Source organism: Caretta caretta, chromosome 14 (assembly GCF_965140235.1).
Source record: "Caretta caretta isolate rCarCar2 chromosome 14, rCarCar1.hap1, whole genome shotgun sequence".
NCBI classification, from domain to species: Eukaryota; Metazoa; Chordata; order Testudines; family Cheloniidae; genus Caretta; species Caretta caretta.
In genome coordinates, this window is record NC_134219.1 from 36,117,401 (window position 1) to 36,144,182 (window position 26,782).

Sequence of the window (26,782 nt, forward strand, 5' to 3'; positions counted from 1 at the left end):
GGCCAGCAAGTCCCTCAGCTAAGGAGAGCTTCAGGGAGCAGGAAGACACCTGCAGGACATCCTAGGACAGGGAAAAGAGCCCTGATCATGTCTGATTGTAACAAAAACATGAAAACAAAGTTTTAACAAGGTTTTAAACAGGAATTTGGATGGGCATCCAGATCTCTGAGGCAGCTTCGAAAACCTCAGCCTCACTGTGTGAAAGGTTGGAAATTTGTAACTCCATTCCCTGCACCAGCCTTCTCGCAGCCACTGTGAATAGAACTGTCCAGTGGGTGAGAAATACCCTGTTAGACAGGATAACCTGCGAACAAGTATAGGCTATAGATTGTGTTTCTTATACCTGTAACTTTATGTTTCCAAATCTACACTTGCTTTTAGTTGAGTCTGTCTTAGGCTCTATTCATTAAACTTCAGTTTTGTTTTACTGTAGAATTGTCTAAGTGCCTGGTGCAAAGGAGTGTGTTGAACCAAGGTGAAGCCAGTAAGCGGGGGTGCATTGCTGGTGTCCAGGAGGAGACAGGGGACTGGGCAAAGGGGTGTAACAAAGCCGGGGTGTGAATTGCTAGCCTGCAGAGAGACACAGTGGGGCTCATGGAGCCCGGAGCACAGCACCTCGTGTTGCCTGTAGCCAGTAGCTTTGGGAGAGTTTCCCTGGGTGGGCACAGACAAGGTTCTCACACTGTGAGCAGGTTGCAGCGATTTAGAACTCGTGTAACCCCAAAGGCATCTCAGAGCTCCCGATACACTGAATGGGGAGAAGCAGGCGACTTAGAATGGGATCCACAGAACCTAGTGTGTTAGAAGCCATGTAAGCCAGCCAATGGGAGAGGCCGACAAGAGGGGTATGTTCTAAGCCCCACCCCTCTCCTGAATTTGGTGCCTCTCTCTGCTAGTGATCCACAGCCAGGAGCCCCTCTTCTGGAACCAGGCAAATTAGGCATCTCTGTGTGTCTGAGAGACAGAGGAAGGCACTGGCCACGCGCCACGCAAGATGGCCGAAGGGTAGAGAGGTATTATAGAGTGATTCTGAGTTAATGTTTAATTAAAGTGTAACAAAAGAGACAAAAAGAAAAGGAGGACTTGTGGCACCTTAGAGACTAACCAATTTATTTGAGCATAAGCTTTTGTGAGCTACAGCTCACTTCATCGGATGCAGAAGTGAGCTGTAGCTCACAAAAGCTTATGCTCAAATAAATTGGTTAGTCTCTAAGGTGCCACAAGTACTCCTTTTCTTTTTGCGAATACAGACTAACACGGCTGCTACTCTGAAAAGAGACAAAGGGAGCTTCACATCAGAATGTCCCATAGCCCAGTGATTAGAGCATTCTCCTGAGAGGTAGAAGATACTTGTTTAAATGCCTTCTCCTTATCTGGCAGATATGTGGGACTTGAACCAGAGTCTCCCACAGCCCAGGTGGGTACCCTAACCCCTGGGCTAAATGTTACAAAGGAGGCTCACAACCTCTCCCTTTCCCACCTCGTTCTGTATGGTGGTGGGTAGCCTCTGAGCACATCTACTGGATCAGGCCCCACAAGTGAGCTAGATGCTCCTCCCCTCAGTTTATGTGTCTCCAGGGGCACAGGTGGGAGATGGTTGCCTTGCTGTAGATATCTGGGCACCTGTGTGCTCCATGTGCCCAGAGGCAGAAACTTAGACACTGAGCGAACGTTTACACCAGAGATTAATGCCCCGAGTGAGTTTAGGTGCCTACAGGGTTGGGTTTCAACCAAGTGGGGTTTTGTGGACCATGGTGCCTAAAACTAGGATTGAGAGTCTTATGTCTGGGGTTTCTTTGTAGATCCGGGCCGTAATGCACAGTGCAATTCCCAGATAAAAACTACATTAATGTGGAGCTAAGGCTGAGAGAACATACTTGTAACTTAGGGTAAAACACATTACAGGAGGAATCTTTTAATTATTCCCAAACCAAGTGTTATACACCCAGGAAATACAAATTATGGTTAAATTATAAAAGAAATCTATGGTCTAGAAATGCAGCTAAGGCATCTAAACAACCTTAACTCTGCCCTGTAGTAAGATCACGAGGGGAAAACTGAAAAACATTGTGTGCCTTTAAAAATCAGTTTCATTTAATGTAGAACCACACACACTGCTCTGCACTGATCAGACCTGTATGGTTATTGTATGGAGTCACTGCAGGGTGGAGCTGAGGTTGTAGGTGTGCGTGGTTACTGAGGGTAAAATCCCCCCCCCCATATTACATGGGCACAGAAGGGTCAGAACACAGGGGGTTCCCGGGTGAGGGATCCTGTCAAACACTGGACAAGTCTTTCCGGGTTCATCTACATTGCAGAAAACCTTGTGTCAGTGGGTCTGAGCCTGGGGCAAACTGACTCGGGCTTGCAGCATTCGCACTACAGGGCTGAAAATATCAGTGTAGAAGTTTCTGCTTGGGCTGGCACCTGGGTTCTGAAACCCAGTGATGGGGGAGAGTCTCAGAGCCTGGGCTCCAGTCCCAGTGGGAACGGCTACACTGCTAGATTTAGCCCTGCAGCACAAGCCCCAGTCAGTTGACCCAGGCTCTGAGACTCGCAGCCACAGGTGGGTTTTTGCACTGTATATGTACCCACAGTCTCCAGCAATGAGACTGACCAAGTTGGGCTGTTGTATTCAGGGCCCTGGGCTCAAGGTGCCATTTCTGTAATTTCCATGGGGTTTATTAGGACAAATGGGCCCTTCACCCTTCAGAGCCTCTTTGTGTCGGTGTGAGCAGCCCTGAGCTCCCTGCTTGGGGCTCTGGTGCCAATATGGAGACATTCCTTGTCCCTCATTCAAACAGGCTGTAACTCCACCTGCTAAAATTGAGCTAAAGGTGTTAAACTGTGACTCCACCGGCAGTAAATGTGGCTTTCAATTGAGTTAAGTTGGCTGGACTAAGCTGACTTGACTGACTTGACATGAAATCTTCAACACATCCCATTGGTCCCAGACACTGACCTTTCTGCCTCTTCATCTCAGATCGCAGAGCCTCTAGAGGGAGAAAAGAGGGAGAGGTGAGACTTCCCCCTGTAGTCTTAATGGGGATAATGTTAATTTTGTAACTGGCCCAGACACTGACCTTTCTCTCCTTCCCGTTCAGACAGCAAAGTCTCTGGAGAGAGAACAGGGCGAGAGGTGATTCATCAATTCACAGATTCCAAGGCCAGAAGGGACCATTGTGATCACCTAGTCTGACCTCTGCATAACACAAGCCAGGGGGCTTCCCCACAATAATTTCTACAGCAGATTGTTTAGAAAAACATCCAATCTTGATTTACAAACTGCCAGTGCTGGAGAATCCACCACGGCCCTTGGGAAATTGTTCCAATCATTAATTAATAATGGCGAGATTTCACCCTGTTGTGTTTATGGGGATAACTCTACTGTCAGCTAGTGTAATGGGATCCAAACACTGACCTTTCTCGCTCTCCATATCAGATCGCAGAATCTCTAGAGGGAGAAAAGGGCGAGAGGTGAGATTTCACCATCATGTTTATGGTGCAGTTCCAGATATTAATATAATTGTGCTGTAACTATGAAAGTGAGGCAGACAGACTGACAGGACACAAAGACAGATCTGTCTCAACATTCCTGCACTAACCATCCCTCACTTCCCTCCCCCACTGACCATCACCTCTAGGAACTGCTCTAAGTGTCTCCCCTAGGAGCCATCCCCGCTTCCTGGGCCTCGTCGCACTCCCGTCTGATCTGACTGTTGCGGGGGAGAGGAGAGAAGGTCTCTTTTTTTATCCAGTTCCCTGTCTGCTCCCCTCTGTGCCCATCCCCTGGGCGGCCCCAGCTCTCCCCAGCTCCTGACTGTGGGGATGGGGGAGGAAAGTGAAGGATGGGAATGGGGCATTGACCTGAGCTGGTTAAGGGATAGGGTCTGATTGGCTCCATCATAGGTCAACTGCTGGCCATGTATCACTAGGGTCATGCCTATTCCCTGATCCTAGTGATATCTGGGAAAAGCTCCTTCTAGGGCCTGGGTAGATGGGGTGCCCCAGCTAAGAATCGTGTGGAGGGGTCTTTTCTTTAGCTGGATGCTTGGGTCAGCATGAGCTAGGGAGGGGTGTGTGGATGGGCCCCTACAGGCATCACCTCTAAGATCAGCTCTTTCCTACTTGGAGCTCATCCACTTGGTGCATCAGCCCTGAGGTAACAACAATGCTGGAAATTGAGGCAGCGTCATGTCTGCCAGTCACTGCTGAGCACAGCCTGAGCAAGACCATCTTGTGACCCAGTGTGAGCAGCATCTCAGATCAGCTGTGCAAGTCCTGAGTGTGTTTGTGTTATTACAGCATCCTAGCCACAGCTCACCAGGGCAGCTAGTGCGGAGAATTCTCTGAAAGGCCCAGGGAACAAGACAGTGACAGTTAATTTTTCTGATTTTTTTAGTGCTTGGAAATGAGCCCCACATAGCTTTCTCTGGACACAGACAAATTTTACATATGACTGAAAATGAGTGAATCCCTGTGTGATGGGGCCTATCAACCCTGCACTGGCCCAACAAGGGTTGTACACAGCCTATGGGTGCAAGAGGCCATGCATCCTCGCCCCTCCTGGACACGCTCCAACTGGATGCTGGATATACAAGGGAGCAGTTCAACCCAGCCTGAGCTAACAGCGGAAGAGAGCATACGCACACTCTGAGCTCCTGCCAGGAAGCTGCTAGAGCTGCAGACTGTGGCAGCTGAACACACCGAGCCCACGGCAGGACCCCGGTTGACTGCGGAGACAGAGGAAGACAGACAGCTGCTGGTGGTGGAGGAAATGCCATCACTGGAATCATGGGTGGGAAGCAGCCCAGGAAGATTATTTGTTGAGGTTGGAACCTGAATCTGAAACCAGGGCTACTGGTTTCATAGGGCCCTGGGTTGGGACCCAGTGGAGCAGGGTGGATCTGGGTCCCCCTACCCCTTCCCGCGCCTACCACTGGGTGCAGGGGCCACCCCAGGGATTGGGTGCTACTGTCTGAGATGGTGACTATTGGGCACTGCTACTGGAAGCTAGAGCCACTGGGTGTTAAAGCCCCAGATTGATTGACTTTCGCTGCTAGGCCTCGCTGCCCTGAGGATAGGGGCAGCCATATTGACTCTGGCCATGGGGCCTCACTGCCTTGAGGGCGACGGCAAGGGCAGCCCCATATATTCTGGTCACAGGGCCTCTCTGCCCTCCACACCCACCCTGCCTAGGTGCTCAACATGATGGGATTGCTTGCCCAAATGATCACTTTTGGCTGACTGATTTAGTTGGGGATTGGTCCTGCTTTGAACAGGGGGTTGGACTAGATGACCTTCTGAGGTCCCTTCCAACCCTGAGATTCTATGATTCTATGTGGGATCCCACATCTCCTTGTTATTGGGGCAGGAGTAATAAAGGGTTGTTATCTTTGGTGTGTGAATCAAGGGCAGCAGAACTGTACGTGGCATAACTGATTGAAGGACTCACCCTCAACTAAATGGCACTCGCTAGGCAGTGGACATGGGCTCCAAAGCCTAGTGAGGCTGGCCAGCCAGCTATTTGATCCTTTATGTCTGCTGTGTAATAACAAAGTTAATTTGGAGTCAATTGAGAGTTTTATTATACACCCCAGAGCTGAAATCACTGATATTTAGGTCTAACTGTTAGACCTGCTTTGAGACAGTGTCTCTGATGTAAGAGATTGCCTAGTGTGCACCAGCCAGTGAGGCTCCCACACTCTAACAGCTGAAATCATGAGAGTTGTGCTAAGTGTGGGGGGACCTGAAAACATCCTGGTGGATTGGTATAGCAATTGGCCAGCAGGGTGGCTGGGGAAGAGAAGCAGAGGGCCAATTGTCTGTCAGGGTAGCTGGTGAAGAGGCACAGTGATCAGCCAGCACGGTGGCTGGCGACGAGGAGTGGCAAGCAATTGCTTGGGCAGCAGAGCTACTAATATGCCTGCTTACTCCCTCTCCACCCAGGGTGGGAGGTGAACTCTGCAGATGCACCTCTGGACTCTGGGTCTGCACTGATCCACAACAACAACTGTGAGTGGGGTGCAGAGAAGGGATGGGCATATTAAAGGGACATTTGGTTGCTGGACTGAAGAACCTGAGGGGAAAAGGACACTGCTTGAGTCTTTGGCTCATTGTTTATGTTTATGAACTCTGTTTGTGGTGTATTCCCAAATTAATGCTGGGTTATTTCCCACCTTTTATTAAGTTTCTTTCTACACTGAGACTTTGTGCTTGCAAGAGAGAAAGTATTGCCTCTTAAAGACACCCAGAGCATGGTATATAATTGTCCCAGGTTACTGGGTGGGGGCTCAAGCTGGTTTTGTGTTGTGTTGTTGAAGGGAAACCCCTAGATATTGAACTCGGCCCTTGTTGCTGCCAGTTCCAACAGGCAGAAGGCTTACTGGTGACAGTTGTAAAGGTATAACACCCAGTTCCAGCTTTCACAAGTACAAAGCACAGCTCCTTTCTGCTTCTCTGAATTACCTGCTTCCGTCCTCAGTGGGAAATGGTTGTAACAGATATTTCCCCTTCCCAATTCTTCAGATACTTGTAAATTCCCACACAGCACTTCAGGCGAGAAAACCCTGGCTGGGACTTTCACAGCTGCCTTGGGGGTTTGCACACTCAGTGCCCATTAAACAAAAATTGAGTATTCAGATCCCTTAGGCAGCTTTGAAAACCCCAGCATTGCTAGAAATGCCCAGATCACTGAAGGCCAATTTCTGCCCCTTGTGATCAGAGGAAAACCTACAGCTGAGCGCTTGTACTACAATAGAGAGTTTATTGCCCTGTCCCTGTAGCAGGATCTCAGGGCTTGTCTACACCTACAGCATTGCAGCTGCACCGTGCAGATGCGCCGCTGGAGTGCTTAGTGGAGATGTTACCTACACTGACAGGAGAGCCTCTTCCATTGGGGTAGGTACTCCACCTCCCCGAGAGCTAGGTTGGTATCACTGAGTTGCTCATGGGTCAGGATTTCCCACACCCCCGAGCGTGGGATGTAGTTATACCGATAGAAGTGTGCAGTGTAGATCCACCCTCCGGCTGAACGCAGCAAGTTTCAGCGCAGTAACTTGCCAGTGTAGACAGGCTCCCAGCACTGGGAGCTACACCCCGCCCCTCGTGGAGTGGTTTTCGGGGAGCGCGCAGGGAGAGCTCTCTCTGAGCGCTGGTGCATGACCACACAGTAGATAAGGTAATTGCTAACCTCTCCATTATCACTACTTTCCCATTTGCAGCTCCTACTCATCTAGATGGGGAGGGGAAGGGGCATGCACAGACTGGGGCGGGGGCAGAACTGGAACCGAAGAAATCCCCTCTCTCCTCCTACTTTCTGTTAGTTTTTTCTTGCCAAGTTACAAATGTCAGCGCTCCAAGCCCAGCTCACTGAGCCCCACATGGGTGTTTCAATGTAAGTGGTGCTGATCCCCGTGGAATAGTTCAGAATCCCATTCGATTGGGATCCTTTAATGAACGTTGAAGGGGTGAAGCCATTTGACACTTCTCAGCTCAACTGTGAAGCCATCGTTCACCCTTCTCCCGCCGCCCATTGCCTGAAACTCTTCTGAACATGGAATCAAAGCCCCTTAATCCCTGTATCTTTACTTTTGTTTTTCATTTTTATCTCTCTCCTCACCCCAAAGCCCCCTCTCTCGTTACTTCACCTGTTGCTCTGTCTCGCCTCCAGAAGCAGTAACCGGCCAGGGCCATGAGAACAGCCAGAAGAGTCAGGATCACCCAGAGAGCCACTTTCAAGGGATTGACCCTTGGGAAAAATGGCTCTGCAAGAGAAAGTGCCATTGACTTGGGAGCAAACACGTGCAGAATGAAGGCAGGACACTGTGACAGTGGTGACACTGTGATTAGTTAAAAGAATCTCATGGGGAAAAGCACCATGAGATGTGGCTCCTTTGTGCTTTATTATTAAGTCAATGAAAGTCCAGGCTTTATTCTTCTTACTGATCATGGTTCGTAAAAGGGAGGGGGCGTGTTGGAGGTAGGGAGGGGGTAGGGTGGAGCTCTGCTGTGTTACATCTATCCCCCACTGGCATAAATTCAGGTATTTCCTAGGCTGCTCTAACTGATCCCCAAGCTGCAGCCAGTGTAGACTGACCCTCAGAATCAGAGAGTTGTGACTAGCTTCCTGACACCCCCAACTCCCTTGTGTTCAGAGGGGCTCAGCCACATGAGAGAGTCTGGCCCAAAAGATGTTATTGCAGGATTTTAATATAAACAAAACTTGAGCCTGGAGAGTCAGATTAAAAATTCCTCCAGATTCCTCTTCCCTGGGCCCTGGAACGATGCTGACAACAGGGTCCTTGCTATGTGATTAGTGTGGTGTATTGAAAACTGTGTAGAAATCACAAATTGCCACTCTGAATCCTGAGGGGTTTTCTGATGCTGCTTGCACGCTAGGGGGCTCTGTAAGGAGCATGCAATGTGGGGCCTCTGCAGTCACTCTGCACAGAGCCAGGTGGGCTATGTTCTGCCTCCCTGCCTCAGGGAGCAGCCTGCTTTGTCTCTCTCTGTATTTGGCTATTGTGTGTTAGAGTTCTGGATTTTGGGGAATAAAGCAGCATTACATTGTAACCTTCCAGGAAGAGTATTTGTTTTGTTTCTAACTCTCTGTGGGTATGCTGTGAACACAACAATCATGTGATACCGGGCATACCATAAGCTTATCAGCAGTGCAGCACTATGAGATCTCAGATGAATAGTGATTAACATATGCAACATTGTTATTATTATAGTTGTCATAAACATACAGCTAAGGGTAGACTAGAATTCCTCCTTAGCTATAAGGGGTTAAGAAGCTCAAATAACCTGGTTGGCACCTGACCAAAAGGACCAATGGGGAAAGAAGATAATTTCAAATCAGGGGTGGGGGAGGGAGGCTTTGTTTGTGCTCTGTGTTGTGTGTTCTCTGGGGAAGCAGAGAAGCATCAGGTCAGAAAATTCCTTCTCCTAAAATCATCCTAAAATGAGTCTCAATATTGCAAAAAGAGTAAGTAAATAAGGCAAGGCACATTAGATTATGTTTTGCTTTTAGCTTGTGAATTTTCCCTATGCTTAGAGGGAGGTTTATCCCTGTTTTTTGTAACTTTAAAGTTTTGCCTAGAGGAGAATCCTCTGTGTTTTGAATCTGATTACCCTGTAAAGTTACCTTCCATCCTGATTTTACAGAGGTGCTTCTTTTACTTTTTTTTCTTTATAATAAAGTTCTGTTTTTTAAGAATCTGATTTACCTATTTGGTTGGTATATTATTCTCAAGCCTCCCCAGGAAAGGGGGTGAAGGGGATTGGGGGGATATTTTAGGGAACAGGAACTCCAAGTGGTCCTTTTCCTGAATCTTTGTCTAACTCACTTGGTGGTGGCAGCAGTACCCATCCAAAGACAAGGAAGGATTTGTGCCTTGGGGAAGTTTTTAACCTAAGCTGGTAGAAATAAGCTTAGGGGGTCTTTCATGCAGGTCCCCACATCTGTACCCTAGAGTTCAGAGTGGGGAGGCAACCTTGACATGTCATAAACATACAGCTACAGGTAGCCTAGAATTCCTTGTTACCTGTAAGGGGTTAAGAAGGAATTCTAGGCTACCCTTAGCTGTATGTTTATGACAATAGTGATGAACTACACATTCTGTATTAACAGAGTTATTTGGTAGATAATAATACAGAAAAATATGAACCTTTTTTCTAAAAATCAAGATGCTTTTTAGCTAAAAGTTTGTTTCTGCGTGTTTTGGGCCTGATCCTTTATTGTTAGCACTGCCAAAACTCTGGTTGTGCAGGGAAGGTAGGATCCGTTCCATTGTGTGCTGTGAAATAAAAAACACAATGTACATTCGTGGCCAATGCTGACTGTGGAGCTCTGTGATTACTGCCTTCTGAGCAATTAAGTACAAGTTATGACCTGATCCTCAGTTATGACTTGGGCAAAACTCTCATTTAAGGTGATGGGATTTTGCCAGAGTCTGAACTGCAGGATAAGGCCCATAGCACAGCTCTCACATTGATGTGGGAGTTTCAGATGTCCTCTAAGTAGCAACGCTGAGACCATATCCAAGGCTCTCTTGTGCTAGTCAGGAAAAATGACTTCATTAGCCAGATTTGCACAAACAGTCAGCACCCAGCAGCTCTCAGTGAGAATAAAGGAGAATTCCCTCCCCCCCACCCACCCCGAGAACTGCGATGGTCACAGCACACAGAGAAGTTAGACACAGATATCAATACTCTTGCTGGAAGGTTGCAGCATAATGTGACTTTATTCCTTAGAATCCAGAACCTTAACCCACAAGAACCCCACAATGGAGTCTCTAAGGCAGCGGGCACAATTCATCCCACCTTGCTTTCTGTAACACTGTGACACACGGCACCCCATATAAAACCCTGAACCCCCATGTTCACCACTGCTATATGGTTATGATATATTTTGTACAAAGTGTGCCTTGTGAAGTATCATTTGAAATTCATAATTTACTGAATAGCATTTTTCTGTTTAAATGTGTACGATAACATTGTATGTGGAGCTATGAGATTTTACTATGTTTGTTAGTGAAATATGTTATAATTCTGGGGAATGCCCACAGACTAGCTCCTCAGAGACAACAAAGAACTGATGACAGGTGATGGGAAGCTATTAACTGCTGAGGCAACCATTCGCCATCAGGGGGACTGTAAAAAGATTTGCATATCATCCCCACTGACATCTCACACGTCATGTACACAGATGGTGCGAACAAGAAATTTACAGTTCTCCTGATAGACTCTTTGAATCTCACATACACAGGGGACTGTTTTGTCTACACCCCAGTGGAGAGTAATCCTCGAAGAGAGGAGGAGGGTATAAAATAATAGACAGTGATCTTCACCTTGCCTCTCCTCCCCCATCTCTACTCACAGCAATAAGATTGCTTGAAAGTCAGTAGAAGCAGCATTGAACGGGGGCGGGGGGAGAGTTGGTCCTAGCTGGAAGGCTTGTCAGTTAGTTTGGACTGCAGTAAGTTTTTGGGTGTGAGAAACCTTTTTGCTTTCAAATGTTGTTTAGCTTGGTAAAGTTTAGGAATCAGTTTTTGGTTTCATTTTTTATTTCTTTTGTAACCAATTCTGACCTTTATGCCTTATCACTTATTATCACTTAAAATCTACCATTCTCTAGTTAATAAACTTATTTTATTGTTTTACCTAAACCAGTGTGTTTTGGTTTAAGTGTTACTCAGGTTAACAAACACTCCAGCAGAATCATTTCCGTTGATGAAATGACTGACTGTTAAAGATTGTTCAGTAGTGTGCTGGTCACTACAGGATGCACATTTCTGGGTGCAAGGCTGGGGAATTTGCGAGTGTCACCCTATGTAGTTCATAAGTGGCTGGGAAAGCATTCATGTAACTTTGCTGTGAGTAACTTTACATGCTAATGGCTGTGTGTGAGCAGAGCCCAGAGAGGCTGCATTTCACTAGCAAAGCCGTGTAAAAGGCACCCTGGGCTGGACAGTTAAAGGGACACAGCAGTTCAACAGTCCAGACTGTACCCTAGGGGATGTCACCAACAGGACTTTACTTCTTAGAATCCAGAACCATAACACACAAGAACTAAAACCACAGAGAGGAGGCTGCTCCCTAAGGCAGTGGGCACCTTGCTTTACGTTGGCTTGTCTATAGGAACAGTTAGTGTGTGGCAGCCTGGGATGTAAATCCACCTTGCACTAGCCTGCTATGCACTAACTGGCTGTGTGCACCCTGCAACTGTGAACTACAAGTTCCCTGGTGCATTTTGATCTGTTCCCATTTCAAAACAGGGTAGAACAAAGCACACTACGGAATTACTAGTGTACGTAGCCGGGTCCACATGGACAGTTAGTATATGGCAGGCTAGTGAGAGGCAGATTTACGCCCCAGCTTGCCACAGACTGTTTCTGTGAACTCGCAGGATTTTCTACAGAGCCCTCCGGTCTGTGAACAGGACCTGGCAAACGCCCCTCCCAAAGTGATGGCTTGAAATTCCAACACAGTCCTCACCACACCACAAGAACAAAGGAGAATTCCCTCCCCCACCCCTACTGAGAAGAATGATGATTGCTGTTGTGACGTTACACTCCATAATCTTTATGAAAATATGCTTATGATATGGATATGACATAACTGAGATGTACTTTATGCAGGACGGCCCCTGTGAGTCAAAGGGTAAGTCTATATTGCAATTAGACACCTGCGACTGGCCCCTGCCAACTAACTCAGGTGCACTGGGCTCAGGCTAAGGGACTGTTTAATGGCAGTGTAGTTGGACTTAGGCTGAAGCTTGAGCTCTGGGACCCTCACGGGGTCCTAGAGCCCGGTCTCCAGCCCAAGGCTGAATATCTACACTGCCATTTAACAGCCCCTTAGCCCGAGCCCCTCAGCCTGAGCCAGCTGGTACAGGCCACCAGCAGGTGTCTAACTGCAGTGTAGACATCTCCAAAGAGAACGGAGGTTGTTCAGGACTTTACAAGACATGCTCAGCACCTTGAAGGTTCAGGCCAATAAATAGGAGACACAATGATAAATACTGTCCCCTCACATCTCCAGCATCTCGGTCTGTCCATGTGCGGCACAGACTGACACTGACCTGCTATGGAAATCACTGACTCTCTCTCCTGGTTGAGTCGGGGGTTCCTGACACAGCAGGACATTTTCTGGTTGGACTCTTCTGTTAGAACAATGGCAATCTCTGTTTGAAACAGACCATTGGCCTCTGGAGTTATTTCTTCAGAGGCCGATGCAAAGAGCTTCCCCTGGAGATCTCTCCACTGAGCCTTGGGCTGTGGGTACCATCCGGATGATCGACACACCACCCGGATCCCTCCGTCCTGATGTCCCTCCACTGAGATGGCAGGAGCAGAGCCCATATCTACAGAAGAAATAAATGAACTTGTGATAATCCTACAGTGCCCAGTAATGAACCAAAAGCTTCATTACACTGTTATCAAAAGCCATTTCCTATTAAACTAATAATCAGATGTGAGTTCACAAGTGTGGTTGGTCAGTTAATCTGGCCAGATTAATATTTGATATACAGTAAAACTGATATTATAATAGGGCTTTTCTATGCACAAATTTGCTCCAGTTTAGTTAAACTGGTTTAGTTCATCAAGTGCAAATTCCTGTGTGGACACTCTTAAATCAAGAAGGAATTGACTCAAGATAAATCAATATCCCTTGGGGTAAGTTTGTTGTCTGTAGTGTTTGTGTTTGTGGTGTGCTTGTTGCTTGACTGAAATATACCGTGTGGTCTGTTTGTTTGGGGGACCGTGTGCTGACCATGTGTGTGCTGAGCCTAGCAGCCTGCTAGGCAAGGCTGAGAGCTAGGAGCTTCTTGACGAGGCATCCAATCAACCCTCAACTAGGGGGCGGCGCTACTCAGGCAGAGCAGGGCTTTAAAAAATAAGCGACCAGAGGAGCTAGTGAACAGGGGAGTTTGGCGAGGGAGTTTACAGGGGGAGTGTGAGCAGGGGCTAGATACACCTAACATTCTTTGCACTTAAAGGTCAAAACATCGCTTGATAAAAACAAAGCACCAACAAGGGAACAAGCTTCGGGAGTAAAAAGAGAATGCAGCAGAAGTCCAGCAACAGATTGGGAGCTACCCAGTTTATTGCACCCAATGTGGCATGTATGATTAACTGCCCTATGGGCAGGTGGCGTATGTGTGCACTCGGAGCAAGGAGATCCTGGCCCTCAGAGACCGTGTACGGACTTTGGAGACCAGGGTGGCTGAGCTGGAGGAGCTACAGGAGACAGAGAGGTACATAGATGAGACTTTTTGGGACACAGTAGAACGGTCCCACCCCGAGTCTGACAGCCTTTGTGCTGTTGAGGAGGATGAAAGCCTCAGGGAAGCAGAACATCCAACTGGAGCAGAGGGAAACGATCCCATAGTTGGGACCCTCCTCCCAGATGATGTTGTGGTATCCTCTCACATTGAGGATACTTCTCCAGGGGAGGGAACTCCAGTTATTAGGAAGAGTCAGGTATTAGTAATGGGCGATTCGATCATTAGAAACATAGATAGCTGGGTTTGTGATGATCGGGAGAACCGCATGGTGACTTGCCTGCCTGGTGCGAAGGTTGCGGATCTCTCAAGATATCTAGATAGGCTTATGTGTAGTGCTGGGGAGGAGCCGGTGGTCATGGTACATGTAAGTACCAACGACATGGGGAAGGATAGGAGAGAGGTCCTGGAGGCCAAATTTAGGCTGCTAGGTAAGAGATTGAAGTCCAGGACCTCCATGGTAGCATTCTCTTAAATGCTTCCATTTCCACATGCAGGGCCAATTAGACAGGCAGAACTGCAGGGTCTCAATGTGTGGATGAGACGATGGTGTAGGGAGGAGGGGGTTAGATTTATTAGGAACTGGGGAAGCTTTTGGGAGAGGGGGAGCCTATACAGGAAGGATGGGCTCCACCTAAACCAAAACAGAACCAGATTGCTGGCGCTTAAAATTAAAAAGGTTTTAGAACATTTTTTAAACTAAGGGCTGGGGGAAAGCCGACGAGTGCGGAGGAGCATGTGGTTCGGACATCCCTTAGGGAAGGATCTATAAATGGAGGTTCCCTATGTCCTAATAAGGAGGAGAGAATGGAAAATGATAAAATACAGGGAGGATCTGATGAGAAACAGTCAAATGAAAAAAAGTCCCATTCGATTATGTCATGCAATAGGGGACAGCCAAAAAATGACAAGTTTTTAAAATGCTTATATACCAATGCTAGAAGTCTAAATAATAAGATGGGTAAACTAGAGTGCCTTGTATTAAATGAGGATATTGATATAATCGGCATCACAGAAACCTGGTGGAATGAGGATAATCAATGGGACACAGTAATACCAGGGTACGAAATATATCAGAAGGACAGAACAGGTTGTGCTGGTGGGGGAGTGGCACTATATGTGAAAGAAAGTGTAGAATCAAATGAAGTAAAAATTTTAAATGAATCAAATTGTACCATAGAGTTTCTATGGATAGTAATTCCATACTTGAATAATAAGAATATAGCAGTAGGGATATATTACAGACCACCTGACCAGGATGGTGATAGTGACTGTTAAATGCTCAAGGAGTTTAGAGAGGCTATTAAAATAAAAAACTCAGTAATAATGAGGGATTTCAACTATCCCCATATTGACTGGGTACCTGTCACCTCAGGACAGGACGCAGAGATAAAGTTTCTTGACACCTTAAATGACTGCTTCTTCGAGCAGCTATTCCTGGAACCCACAAGAGGAGAGGCAATCCTTGATTTAGTCCAAAGTGGAGCACAGGATCAGGTCCAAGAGGTGAATATAGCTGGACCGCTTGATAATAGTGACCATATTATAATTAAACTCCACAGCGGCCCAACACTGTAGCATTTAATTTCAGAAAGGGGAACTACACAAAAATGAGGTTAGTGAAACAGAAATGAAAAGTTTCTGAGTAACAGCCGTGTTAGTCTGTATTCGCAAAAAGAAAAGGAGTACTTGTGGCACCTTAGAGACTAACCAATTTATTTGAGCATGAGCTTTCGTGAGCTACAGCTCACTTCATCAGATGCATACCGTGGAAACTGCAGCAGACTTTATATACACACAGAGAATATGAAACAATACCTCCTCCCACCCCACTGTCCTGCTGGTAATAGCTTATCTAAAGTGATCATCAGGTGGGCCATGAGCTTTCGTGAGCTACAGCTCACTTCATCAGATGCATACAGTGGAAACTGCAGCCCACCTGATGATCACTTTAGATAAGCTATTACCAGCAGGACAGTGGGGTGGGAGGAGGTATTGTTTCATATTCTCTCTGTGTATATAAAGTCTGCTGCAGTTTCCACGGTATGCATCTGATGAAGTGAGCTGTAGCTCACGAAAGCTCATGCTCAAATAAATTGGTTAGTCTCTAAGGTGCCACAAGTACTCCTTTTCTTTTTGAGAAATGAAAAGGTACAGTACCAAAAGTAAAATCCCTACAAGCTGCGTGGAAATTTTTTAAAGACACCATAACAGAGGCTCAACTTAAATGTATACCCCAATTTAAAAAACATAATAAGAGAACCAAAAAAGAGCCACTGTGGTTTAACAACAAAGTAAAAGAAGCAGTGAGAGGCAAAAAGGCATCCTTTAAAAAGTGTAAGATAAATCCTAATGAGGAAAATAGAAAAGAGCATGAACTCTGGCAAATGAAGTGTAAAAATATAATTAGAAAGACCAAAAAAGAATTTGAAGAACAGCTAGCCAAAGACTCCAAAAGTAATAGCAAAATATTTTTCAAATACATCAGAAGCAGAAAGCCTGCTAAACAACCAGTGTGGCCACTGGACGATCGAGATGCTAAAGGAGCACTCAAAGACAATAAGGCGATTGCAGAGAAACTAAATGAATTCTTTGCATCGGTCCTCACTGTTGAGGATGTGAGGGAGATTCCCAAACCTGAGCCATTCTTTTTGGGTGACAGATCTGAGGAACTGTCCCAAATTGAGGTGTCATTAGAGGAGGTTTTGGAACAAATTGCTAAACTAAACAGTAATAAGTCTCCAGGACCTGATGGTATTCACCCAAGAGTTCTGAAGAAATTCAAATGTGAAATTGCAGGACTACTAATTGTCTTCTGTAACCTATCATTTAAATCAGCTTCTGTACCAAATGACTGGTGGATAGACAATTTTTAAAAAGGGCTACAGAGGTGACCCTGGCAACTACAGGCCAGTAAACCTCACTTTAGTACAGGTCAAATTGGCTGAAAACTATTGTAAAGAACAAAATTGTCAGACACATAGATGAACATAATTTCATGGTTTCATAATTTCATCGTCAACTTGGTTTTTGTAAAGGGAAATCATGCCTCACCAATCTACTAGAATTCTTTGAGGGGGGTCAACAAGCATGCGGACAAAGGAGATCCAGTGGATATAGTGTATTTAGATTTTCAGAAAGCCTTTGACAGGGTCCCTCACCAAAGGCTCTTAAGCAAAATAAGCAGTCATGGGATAAGAGGGAAGGTTCTCTCATGGATTGGTAACTGGCTAAAAGATAGGAAACAAAGGGTAGGAATAAATGGTCAGTTTTCAGAATGGAGAGAGGTAAATAGTGGTGTCCCCCAGGGATCTGTACTGGGTCCAGTCCTATTTAACATATTCATAAATGATCTGGAAAAAGGGGTAAACACTGAGGTGGCAACATTTGCAGATGATACAAAACTACTCCAGATAGTTAAGTCCCAGGCAGACTGCGAAGAGCTACAAAAGGATCTCACAAAACTGGGTGACTGGGCAACAACATGGCCGATGAAATTTAATGTTAATAAGTACAAACTAATGCACATTGGAAAACATAATCCTAACTATACATATACAATGATGGGGTCTAAATTAGCTGTCACCACCCAAGAAAGAGATCTTGGCCCTGGTCTACACTAGGACTTTAGGTCGAATTTAGCAGCGTTAAATCGATGTAAACCTGCACCCGTCCACACAATGAAGCCCTTTATTTCGACTTAAAGGGCTCTTAAAATCGATTTCCTTACTCCACCCCTGACAAGTGGATTAGCGCTTAAATCGACGTTGCCAGCTCGAATTTGGGGTACTGTGGACACAATTCGATGGTATTGGCCTCCGGGAGCTATCCCAGAGTGCTCCATTATGACCGCTCTGGACAGCACTCTCAACTCAGATGCACTGGCCAGGTAGACAGGAAAAGAACCGCGAACTTTTGAATCTCATTTCCTGTTTGGCCAGCGTGGAAAGTTGCAGGTGACCATGCAGAGCTCATCAGCACAGGTGACCATGATGGAGTCCCAGAATCGCAAAAGAGCTCCAGCATGGACCGAACGGGAGGTACGGGATCTGATCGCTGTTTGGGGAGAGGAATCCGTGCTATCAGAACTCCGTTCCAGTTTTCGAAATGCCAAAACCTTTGTCAAAATCTCCCAGGGCATGAAGGACAGAGGCCATAACAGGGACCCGAAGCAGTGCTGCATGAAACTGAAGGAGCTGAGGCAAGCCTACCAGAAAACCAGAGAGGCGAACAGCCGCTCTGGGTCAGAGCCCCAAACATGCCGCTTCTATGATGAGCTGCATGCCATTTTAGGGGGTTCAGCCACCACTACCCCAGCCATGTTGTTTGACTCCTTCAATGGAGATGGAGGCAATACGGAAGCAGGTTTTGGGGACGAAGAAGATGATGATGGGGAGGAGGTTGTAGATAGCTCACAGCAAGCAAGCGGAGAAACCGGTTTCCCCGACAGCCAGGAACTGTTTCTCACCCTAGACCTGGAGCCAGTACCCCCCGAACCCACCCAAGGCTGCCTCCTGGACCCAGCAGGCGGAGAAGGGACCTCTGGTGAGTGTACCTTTTAAAATACTATACATGGTTTAAAAGCAAGCATGTGAAAGGATTACTTTGCCCTGGCATTTGCAGTTCTCCTAGATGTAGTCCTAAAGCCTTTGCAAAAGGTTTCTGGGGAGGGCAGCCTTATTGCGTCCTTCATGGTAGGACACTTTACCACTCCAGGCCAGTAACACGTACTCGGGAATCATTGTAGAACAAAGCATTGCAGTGTATGTTTGCTGGCATTCAAACAACATCCGTTCTTTATCTCTCTGTGTTATCCTCAGGAGAGTGAGATATAATTCATGGTCACCTGGTTGAAATAGAGTGCTTTTCTTCAGGGGACACTCAGAGGAGCCCATTCCTGCTGGGCTGTTTGCCTGTGGCTAAACAGAAATGTTCCCCGCTGTTAGCCACAGGGAGGGGGGAAGGTTGAGGGGGTAGTCACGCGGTGGGAGGAGGCAAAATGCGACCTTGTAACGAAAGCACATGTGCTATGTATGTAATGTTAACAGCAAGGTTTACCCTGAAAGAGTGTAGCCACTGTTTTATAAAATGTGTCTTTTTAAATACCGCTGTCCCTTTTTTTTTCTCCACCAGCTGCATGTGTTTCAATGATCACAGGATCTTCTCCTTCCCAGAGGCTAGTGAAGCTTAGAAAGAAAAAAAAACGCACTCGCGATGAAATGTTCTCCGAGCTCATGCTGTCCTCCCACACTGACAGAGCACAGACGAATGCGTGGAGGCAAATAATGTCAGAGTGCAGGAAAGCACAAAATGACCGGGAGGAAAGGTGGCGGGCTGAAGAGAGTAAGTGGCGGGCTGAAGACAGGGCTGAAGCTCAAATGTGGCGGCAGCGTGATGAGAGGAGGCAGGATTCAATGCTGAGCCTGCTGCAGGACCAAATCAGTATGCTCCAGTGTATGGTTGAGCTGCAGCAAAGGCAGCTGGAGCACAGACTGCCACTGCAGCCCCTCTGTAGCCAACCGCCCTCCTCCCCAAGTTCCATAGCCTCCACACCCAGACGCCCAAGAACGCGGTGTGGGGGCCTCCGGCCAACCAGCCACTCCACCACAGAGGATTGCCCCAAAAAAAGAAGGCTGTCATTCAATAAATTTTAAAGTTGTAAACTTTTAAAGTGCTGTGCTTAAAGTGCTGTGTGGCATTTTCCTTCCCTCCTCCACCACCCCTCCTGGGCTACCTTGGTAGTCATCCCCCTATTTGTGTGATGAATGAATAAAGAATGCATGAATGTGAAGCAACAATGACTTTATTGCCTCTGCAAGCGGTGATTGAAGGGAGGAGGGGCGGGTGGTTAGCTTACAGGGAAGTAGAGTGAACCAAGGGGCGGGGGGGTTCATCAAGGAGAAACAAACAGAACTTTCACACCGTAGCCTGGCCAGTCATGAAACTGGTTTTCAAAGCTTCTCTGATGCGTACTGCACCCTCCTGTGCTCTTCTAACCGCCCTGGTGTCTGGCTGCACGTAACCAGCAGCCAGGCGATTTGCCTCAACCTCCCACCCCGCCATAAGCGTCTCCCCCTTACTCTCACAGATATTGTGGAGCACACAGCAAGCAGTAATAACAGGGGGAATATTGGTTTCGCTGAGGTCTAAGCGAGTCAGTAAACTGCGCCAGCGCGCCTTTAAACGTCCAAATGCACATTCTATCACCATTCTGCACTTGCTCAGCCTGTAGTTGAACAGCTCCTGACTACAGTCCAGGCTGCCTGTGTACGGCTTCATGAGCCATGGCATTAAGGGGTAGGCTGGGTCCCCAAGGATACATATAGGCATTTCAACATCCCCAACAGTTATTTTCTGGTCTGGGAATAAAGTCCCTTCCTGCAGCTTTTGAAACAGACCAGAGTTCCTGAAGATGCGAGCATCATGCACCTTTCCCGGCCATCCCACGTTGATGTTGGTGAAACGTCCCTTGTGATCCACCAGAGCTTGCAGCACTATCGAAAAGTACCCCTTGCGGTTTATGTACTCGGCGGCTTGGTGCTCCGGTGCCAAGATAGGGATATGGGTTCCGTCTATAGCCCCACCACAGTTAGGGAATCCCATTGCAGCAAAGCCATCCACTATGACCTGCACATTTCCCAGGGTCACTACCCTTGATATCAGCAGATCTTTGATTGCGTGGGCTACTTGCATCACAGCAGCCCCCACAGTAGATTTGCCCACTCCAAATTAATTCCCAACTGACCGGTAGCTGTCTGGCATTGCAAGCTTCCACAGGGCTATCGCCACTCGCTTCTCAACTGTGAGGGCTGCTCTCATCTTGGTATTCGTGCGCCTCAGGGCAGGGGAAAGCAAGTCACAAAGTTCCATGAAAGTGCCCTTACGCATGCGAAAGTTTCGCAGCCACTGGGAATCGTCCCAGACCTGCAACACTATGCGGTCCCACCAGTCTGTGCTTGTTTCCCGAGCCCAGAATCGGCGTTCCACAGCATGAACCTGTCCCATTAGCACCATGATGCATGCATTGGCAGGGCCCATGCTTTCAGAGAAATCTGTGTCCATGTCCTGATCACTCACGCGACTGCGCTGACCTCGCCTACTCTCCCGGTATTGCTTTGCCAGGTTCTGGTGCTGCATATACTGCTGGATAATGCATGTGGTGTTTAATGTGCTCCTAATTGCCAAAGTGAGCTGAGTGGCCTCCATGCTTGCCTTGGTATGGCGTCCGCACAGAAAAAAGGCGCGGAACGATTGTCTGCCGTTGCTCTGACGGAGGGAGGGGCGACTGATGACACGGCTTACAGGGTTGGCTTCAGGGAGCTAAAATCAACAAAGGGGGTGTCTTTACATCAACGAGTATTTCAGGCAGGACTTCACGGAGGGTTCCAATAAGAAATGGTGCACCTAAGTTATCGTTCTTATTGGAACAAGGAGGTTAGCCTGGCCTCTGATTGATACATGGCTAGATTTACCTCGCTGCACCTTCTCTGTGAGTGACTGCAGTGTGACCTAGAGGAATGAGTCCCCTAGACAGGGGAGGAGGCAAATGAGTACAAAACAAATCTGGTCTATTTCTTGTTTTGACCCACTCCATCTATCTTTTACATCTTTGGCTGGCAGCAGACGGTGCAGAAGGACTGCATGCCATCCACATCTCATGGCTGCTCGGCAGAAGATGGTACAGTACGACTGCTAGCCATCCTCATCTCTTGCCTGCCTGGCAGAAGATGGTACAATACGACTACTAGCAATCCTCATCTCTTGCCTGCCTGGCAGAAGATGGTACAGTACGACTGCTAGCAGTCCGTATCGCCTGCCCGCTCACCATAAGACGGTTCAATAGGCCTGACTGCAGGACTAAAGAGAATGGCCTGGTCAAGTCACTCCAAATTTAGTCCCTGCGCCCATGTCTGCCCAGGCGCTCCCAGCCGATGTGGCCAGGAGCACCTCGGACACGATGAGGACGACTACCAGTCGTATTGCACCGTCTGCTGCCAGAAGGCAATGGGTTGCTGCTACTGTGCAGCAAAGCCGTACCGCATCTGCCAGCACCCTGGAGACATAGGGTGACGGTTACCTGAGCGGGCTCCATGCTTGCCGTGGTATGGCGTCTGCACAGGTAACTCAGGAAAAAAGGCACGAAATGATTGTCTGCCCTTGCTTTCACGGAGGGAGGGAGGGAACGGGAGCCTGACGATACGTACCCAGAACCACCCGCGACAATGTTTTAGCCCCATCAGAGTGCTCCATTGTGCCTGCTCTGGACAGCACTCTCAGATGCCCGATTGTTTGCCATTGCTCTGACGCCGGGAGGGGCGACTGAGGACACGGCTTACAGGGTTGGCTTCAGGGAGCTAAAATCAACAAAGGGGGTGTCTTTACATCTAGGAGTATTTCAGGCAGGACTTCACGGAGGGTTCCAATAAGAAATGGTGCACCTAAGTTATCGTTCTTATTGGAACAAGAAGGTTAGCCTGGCCTCTGATTGATACATGGCTAGATTTACCTCGCTGCACCTTCTCTGTGAGTGACTGCAGTGTGACCTAGAAGAATGAGTCCCCTAGACAGGGGAGGGGGGGAAGCAAATGAGTGCAAAACAAATCTGGTCTATTTCTTGTTTTGATCCACTCCATCTATCTTTTACATCTTTGGCTGGCAGCAGACGGTGCAGAAGGACTGCATGCCATCCACATCTCATGGCTGCTCGGCAGAAGATGGTACAGTATGACTGCTAGCAGTCCGTATCGCCTGCCCGCTCACCATAAGACGGTTCAATAGGACTGACTGCAGGACTAAAGAGAATGACCTGGTCAAGTCACTCCAAATTTAGTCCCTGCACCCATGTCTGCCCAGGCGCTCCCAGCCGACATGGCCAGGAGCACCTCGGACATGACGATGACGGCTACCAGTCGTACTGTACCGTCTGCTACCACAAGGCAAGGGGTTGCTGCTACTGTGTAGCAATGCCGTACCGCGTCTGCCAGCACCCAGGAGACATAGGGTGACGGTTACCTGAGCGGGCTCCATGCTTGCCATGGTATGGCGTCTGCACAGGTAACTCAGGAAAAAAGGAGCGAAACGATTGTCTGCCCTTGCTTTCACGGAGGGAGGGAGGGAATGGGGGCCTGACGATATGTACCCAGAACCACCCGCGACAATGTTTTAGCCCCATCAGGCATTGGGATCTCAACCCAGAATTCCAATGGGCAGCGGAGACTGCGGGAACTGTGGGATAGCTACCCACAGTGCAACGCTCCGGAAGTCGACTCTAGCCTCAGTACTGTGGAAGCGCTCCGCCAAGTTAATGCACTTAATGCCCTTAGAGCATTTTCTGTGGGGACACACACACTCGAATATATAAAACCGATTTCTAAAAAACCGACTTCTATAAATTCGACCTTATTCCGTAGTGTAGACATACCCTTGGAGTTACTGTGGATAGTTCTCTGAAATCATCTACTCAATGTGCAGCGGCAGTCAAAAAAGGGAACAGAATGTTGGGAATCATCAAGAAAGGGATAGATAATATGACAGAAAATATCATATTGTCTCTATATAAATCCATGGTATGCCCACACCTTGAATACTGCATGCAGATGTGGTCGCCCCATCTCAAAAAAGATATATTGGAATTGGAAAAGGTTCAGAAAAGGGCAACAAAAATGATTAGGGGTATAGAACGGCTTCCGTATGAGGAAAGATTAATAAGACTGGGACTTTTCAGTTTGGAAAAGAGGCGACTAGGGGGGGATATGATAGAGAACAGTGTTTTCCCCAGGAATTGAAATTTGGGGGTGTTTGAATTTACAGGGGGGCGGGGTCAGGGCCGATGAGGGGTGAGGCCGTGAGGGTGAAGGTGGGTTGTATGACACCATAGTAAAAACTGAAAAATGTTTCAAGACTATTTTATTAGATTTAACTCATGTTTTAAAATCATCACACAAATTAAAGTTGGCTACTCAAGCCTTCTATGAAGCACTATATCTACATCTTTCTTGGTTCCTTGTTATAATTTTGCACAACTCTGTTAATAAACTTCTTGAATGCAATGCGTTCATCTTCGGTGGCTTCTCGTATGCCCGGTACTTCCATTCCTTCAGTTGATATGCTCATTAGTTCATTCACGTGATCAGGCAGAAGGTGACTTCTTTCAGAACACAAAATTCTATTCAGTGATGAAAAGGAACGCTCACCTGTAGCTGTTGTGACTGGGAGTAGCAAGAGATGAATTCCTACTTCTTTCATCCCAGGAAACACAGCACAAACATCGGTTCGAGCCGCTAGTGATGATAAAAAAGAAGTTGAAATCAAATCTTCATTCATTCGTTGGTTGATATTCCACTGTGTGTTCAAATTCTCTATTCTGTCCTGATCCCACGGCAGCCCCATTGCTGGTAGTGCCTCACTCCACTCAACTGTCAGTGTTTTAGAGGACAGGCATCTGTAAAAGCTATGTAGAGGTTGAGTAGAATCTAGGAGTTGCTGTTGTAGATTTTTAAGAATCAAGTCTGTGTACTTTTTCAGTTGTCTTAACAAACACTTCTTGTCCTCTTCACTTAAGGATTCAATATAAATGCCTTCATTACTCAACTTCTGGACTGAAGTCTTTGCTTCTTCCAGTACTTTTTCAATGGATAGCTCTCTGATTGATCCAAATGTAGCTTCTATTGCTGGACAAAGATCTACTCCTGTTGTAGCAGATGCCTGGATGGCATTGTTTAATGACCCAAGTGGTTTCAACAGTAGACTTACAAGAGAGAGAATGGCCATAGTCTTCTCTGAAGGTAGTAGAAAAAGTAATCCACCAGCCTCACTACTTAGATCCATCCCATCTTGGTAGATACTTTCCAAAGCCCGTAATAATGGCTGGAGTAATTTTAAGACAACAGCCAAGGATCGCTCATGAGAAAGCCAGAGAGTTTTCCCAGGTTGGACTAATTTGAACTTCAGTACCAGTATATCTTCTATATTTTCCAAGATATTCAGTCTTTTTGGACTCTTGCTGAAAAATATAATGAAGACATTAAATTTATAGCTTTTTAAATATCATTTGAAGATTCTGCAGCTCGTACTAGTGATAGTTAGAGTAGATAGCCTCTGCAGTGTGTATAGGAGAAACTGGGGTTACACTTTTCTCTGAGCAAAGCTTGTTCTCCACCATATCTTCCAGAGAAGTTTGCAGCTCCATCAAATGCACAAGCAGCCATCTGTTTGGGGTCCAACTGACAAGCATTTAACTCTTCTAAGATGTGGGTTGTCACAGATGGAGCCGATGTGTCTTCTATAACTTGAACATCTAGAAATGCATCTACTGGCCTACCACTGACATCAAGATAACATACACAGTGACTTAATACTTGATTCCCATTTGCATCGGTGCATTCATCAGCCATGTATGCACATTTTTTGAATGTGGAGAGAGAGTTCTTCACTTTTTCAACTGTTGAGTCTTTCACTGTCACACCACATGCTTCTAGCCAGTCAGTTGAGTTTCTTGCAGAAAGATAGTGAGCATTTGCTGGTCTTGTTCAGAACCAGTGTTCAAATTCAGGATGAACAAGTGACAATGCACTTAACATTGGCCTCCAGTTTGTAGTGTGTGCTATCTCTTGCTTAAATAGAAAGTATGATGCCACAGCCATGTGTGTTCACATGAACTGTGTTGTGTCTCCAGCATTCTTAACAGCCTCATTGACACTCACCAGTGTTGTCCTTGGTCAGTGGAGACACAGAGTTCAGAGGTGCTTTCACATGAGTTCACCTCCTAGGTGGGGGGGCAAGAAGGCACCTTGCTCATTCCTCCAGCTGCTCACTGTTCACTCTGGTCACTGTTATTCATTATGCCACCGTTCACTCCATCGCTCTGTTGCCAATGGCCCTGCGCTGTCACCTTCTGCTGCCATCATGACCTCTGTGAGTTGGTCTCTTGAGGTTTCACCCAGCTCTCAGTGATTTCAGCTGAGCTCTCAGTGGGGGAACCTTGCTGCTAGTGCAGACTGGGCCAACTCTTCCACAGAAACACTGTCCCCACAGCAGGACTAAGCACTTAGACCTGATTATCAGTGATTTCAGCTGTAGTGGTCACTTAACAAAACAAAAGACTATCTATGGAGCCTAATCAGCTCTGTCTTTAAACAGTAGAGGGGGTAGGTCAAATAGTACTTGTGACTCAGGCAGACCATCAAGCAAAACACCTGGCCCCACCCTCTCTCTTGATGCCCTCAATCAGCACAGGCTAAGTACAGTTCTACTGCCCTTTACTCATACAATAAGAATAACAACATTTCTTTACCCTCACATTCAAGAGATTTGTAATCCAATCCCAGCCAAAATCTATCACTTGGGCAACACAGATCCGTTTGCTGGATACCTAGGTAGATTAGGTGTGAATGTAAATACAATCTGGTCCTGAAGCCTTTCCCCCACAGCCCCCAGCTCATCACTAGCTGTCAGGGAGAGCTCATTTAGACTTTGCTTACAAATCATAATTTGAAATGATTAGGTTGGCCAACATCACCGAAATGAATGCACTGACATTGTCATGAAAAACAACAGCTGTATAAGGAAGCTAGTCTATGTTCATACTTTTCAAATCTATTATACTTTTTCAGATTCACGTATTTTATCATACACTTTACATGCTTTTAAAGTGTGTATTAATGTTTCAATTTCAATTCAAATTTCCAAACAATCACTAAATTTGCAACACTGCATGTAACTAGTTCACAAAACTGGTGGGGGGAGTGTTGGGAAAATTCAGGGGGGATGTAGGAAAATCCCTGCTATCCACGAGGCAATCGTGTCTCTCATTTAGTGCTGTTCTACCTTACGTGCACATGTTTCATATTCTCTACCAATAGCAGGGAGCTGGTGCTGCTACATAACCCTGCAGTTTCCTGAGCAGGAACAAGAGATTGACTCTCCCTTTTATGAACACAGACAGTGCCTCTCAGCAGGGACAAAGGGTTGAATCAGAAGAACCATTGGAAGGAG

At 46.9% G+C, this 26,782-nt stretch overlaps 1 protein-coding gene across 1 annotated transcript in view; it reads right to left on the reverse strand.

Moving 5' to 3' along the window:
• LOC125621802 (butyrophilin subfamily 1 member A1-like) overlaps window positions 1-26,782 on the reverse strand; it is a 62,720-nt gene that overhangs the window by 19,676 nt on the left and 16,262 nt on the right. Inside the window, exons 3-7 of the mRNA XM_048819125.2 lie at window positions 12,587-12,868; window positions 7,650-7,766; window positions 3,422-3,454; window positions 3,084-3,116; window positions 2,963-2,995 (exon numbers count right to left, since the gene is read on the reverse strand). Of these exons, the coding sequence (XP_048675082.2) occupies window positions 2,963-2,995; window positions 3,084-3,116; window positions 3,422-3,454; window positions 7,650-7,766; window positions 12,587-12,868 (498 nt within the window). The remainder of the gene's footprint in view (window positions 1-2,962; window positions 2,996-3,083; window positions 3,117-3,421; window positions 3,455-7,649; window positions 7,767-12,586; window positions 12,869-26,782) is intronic.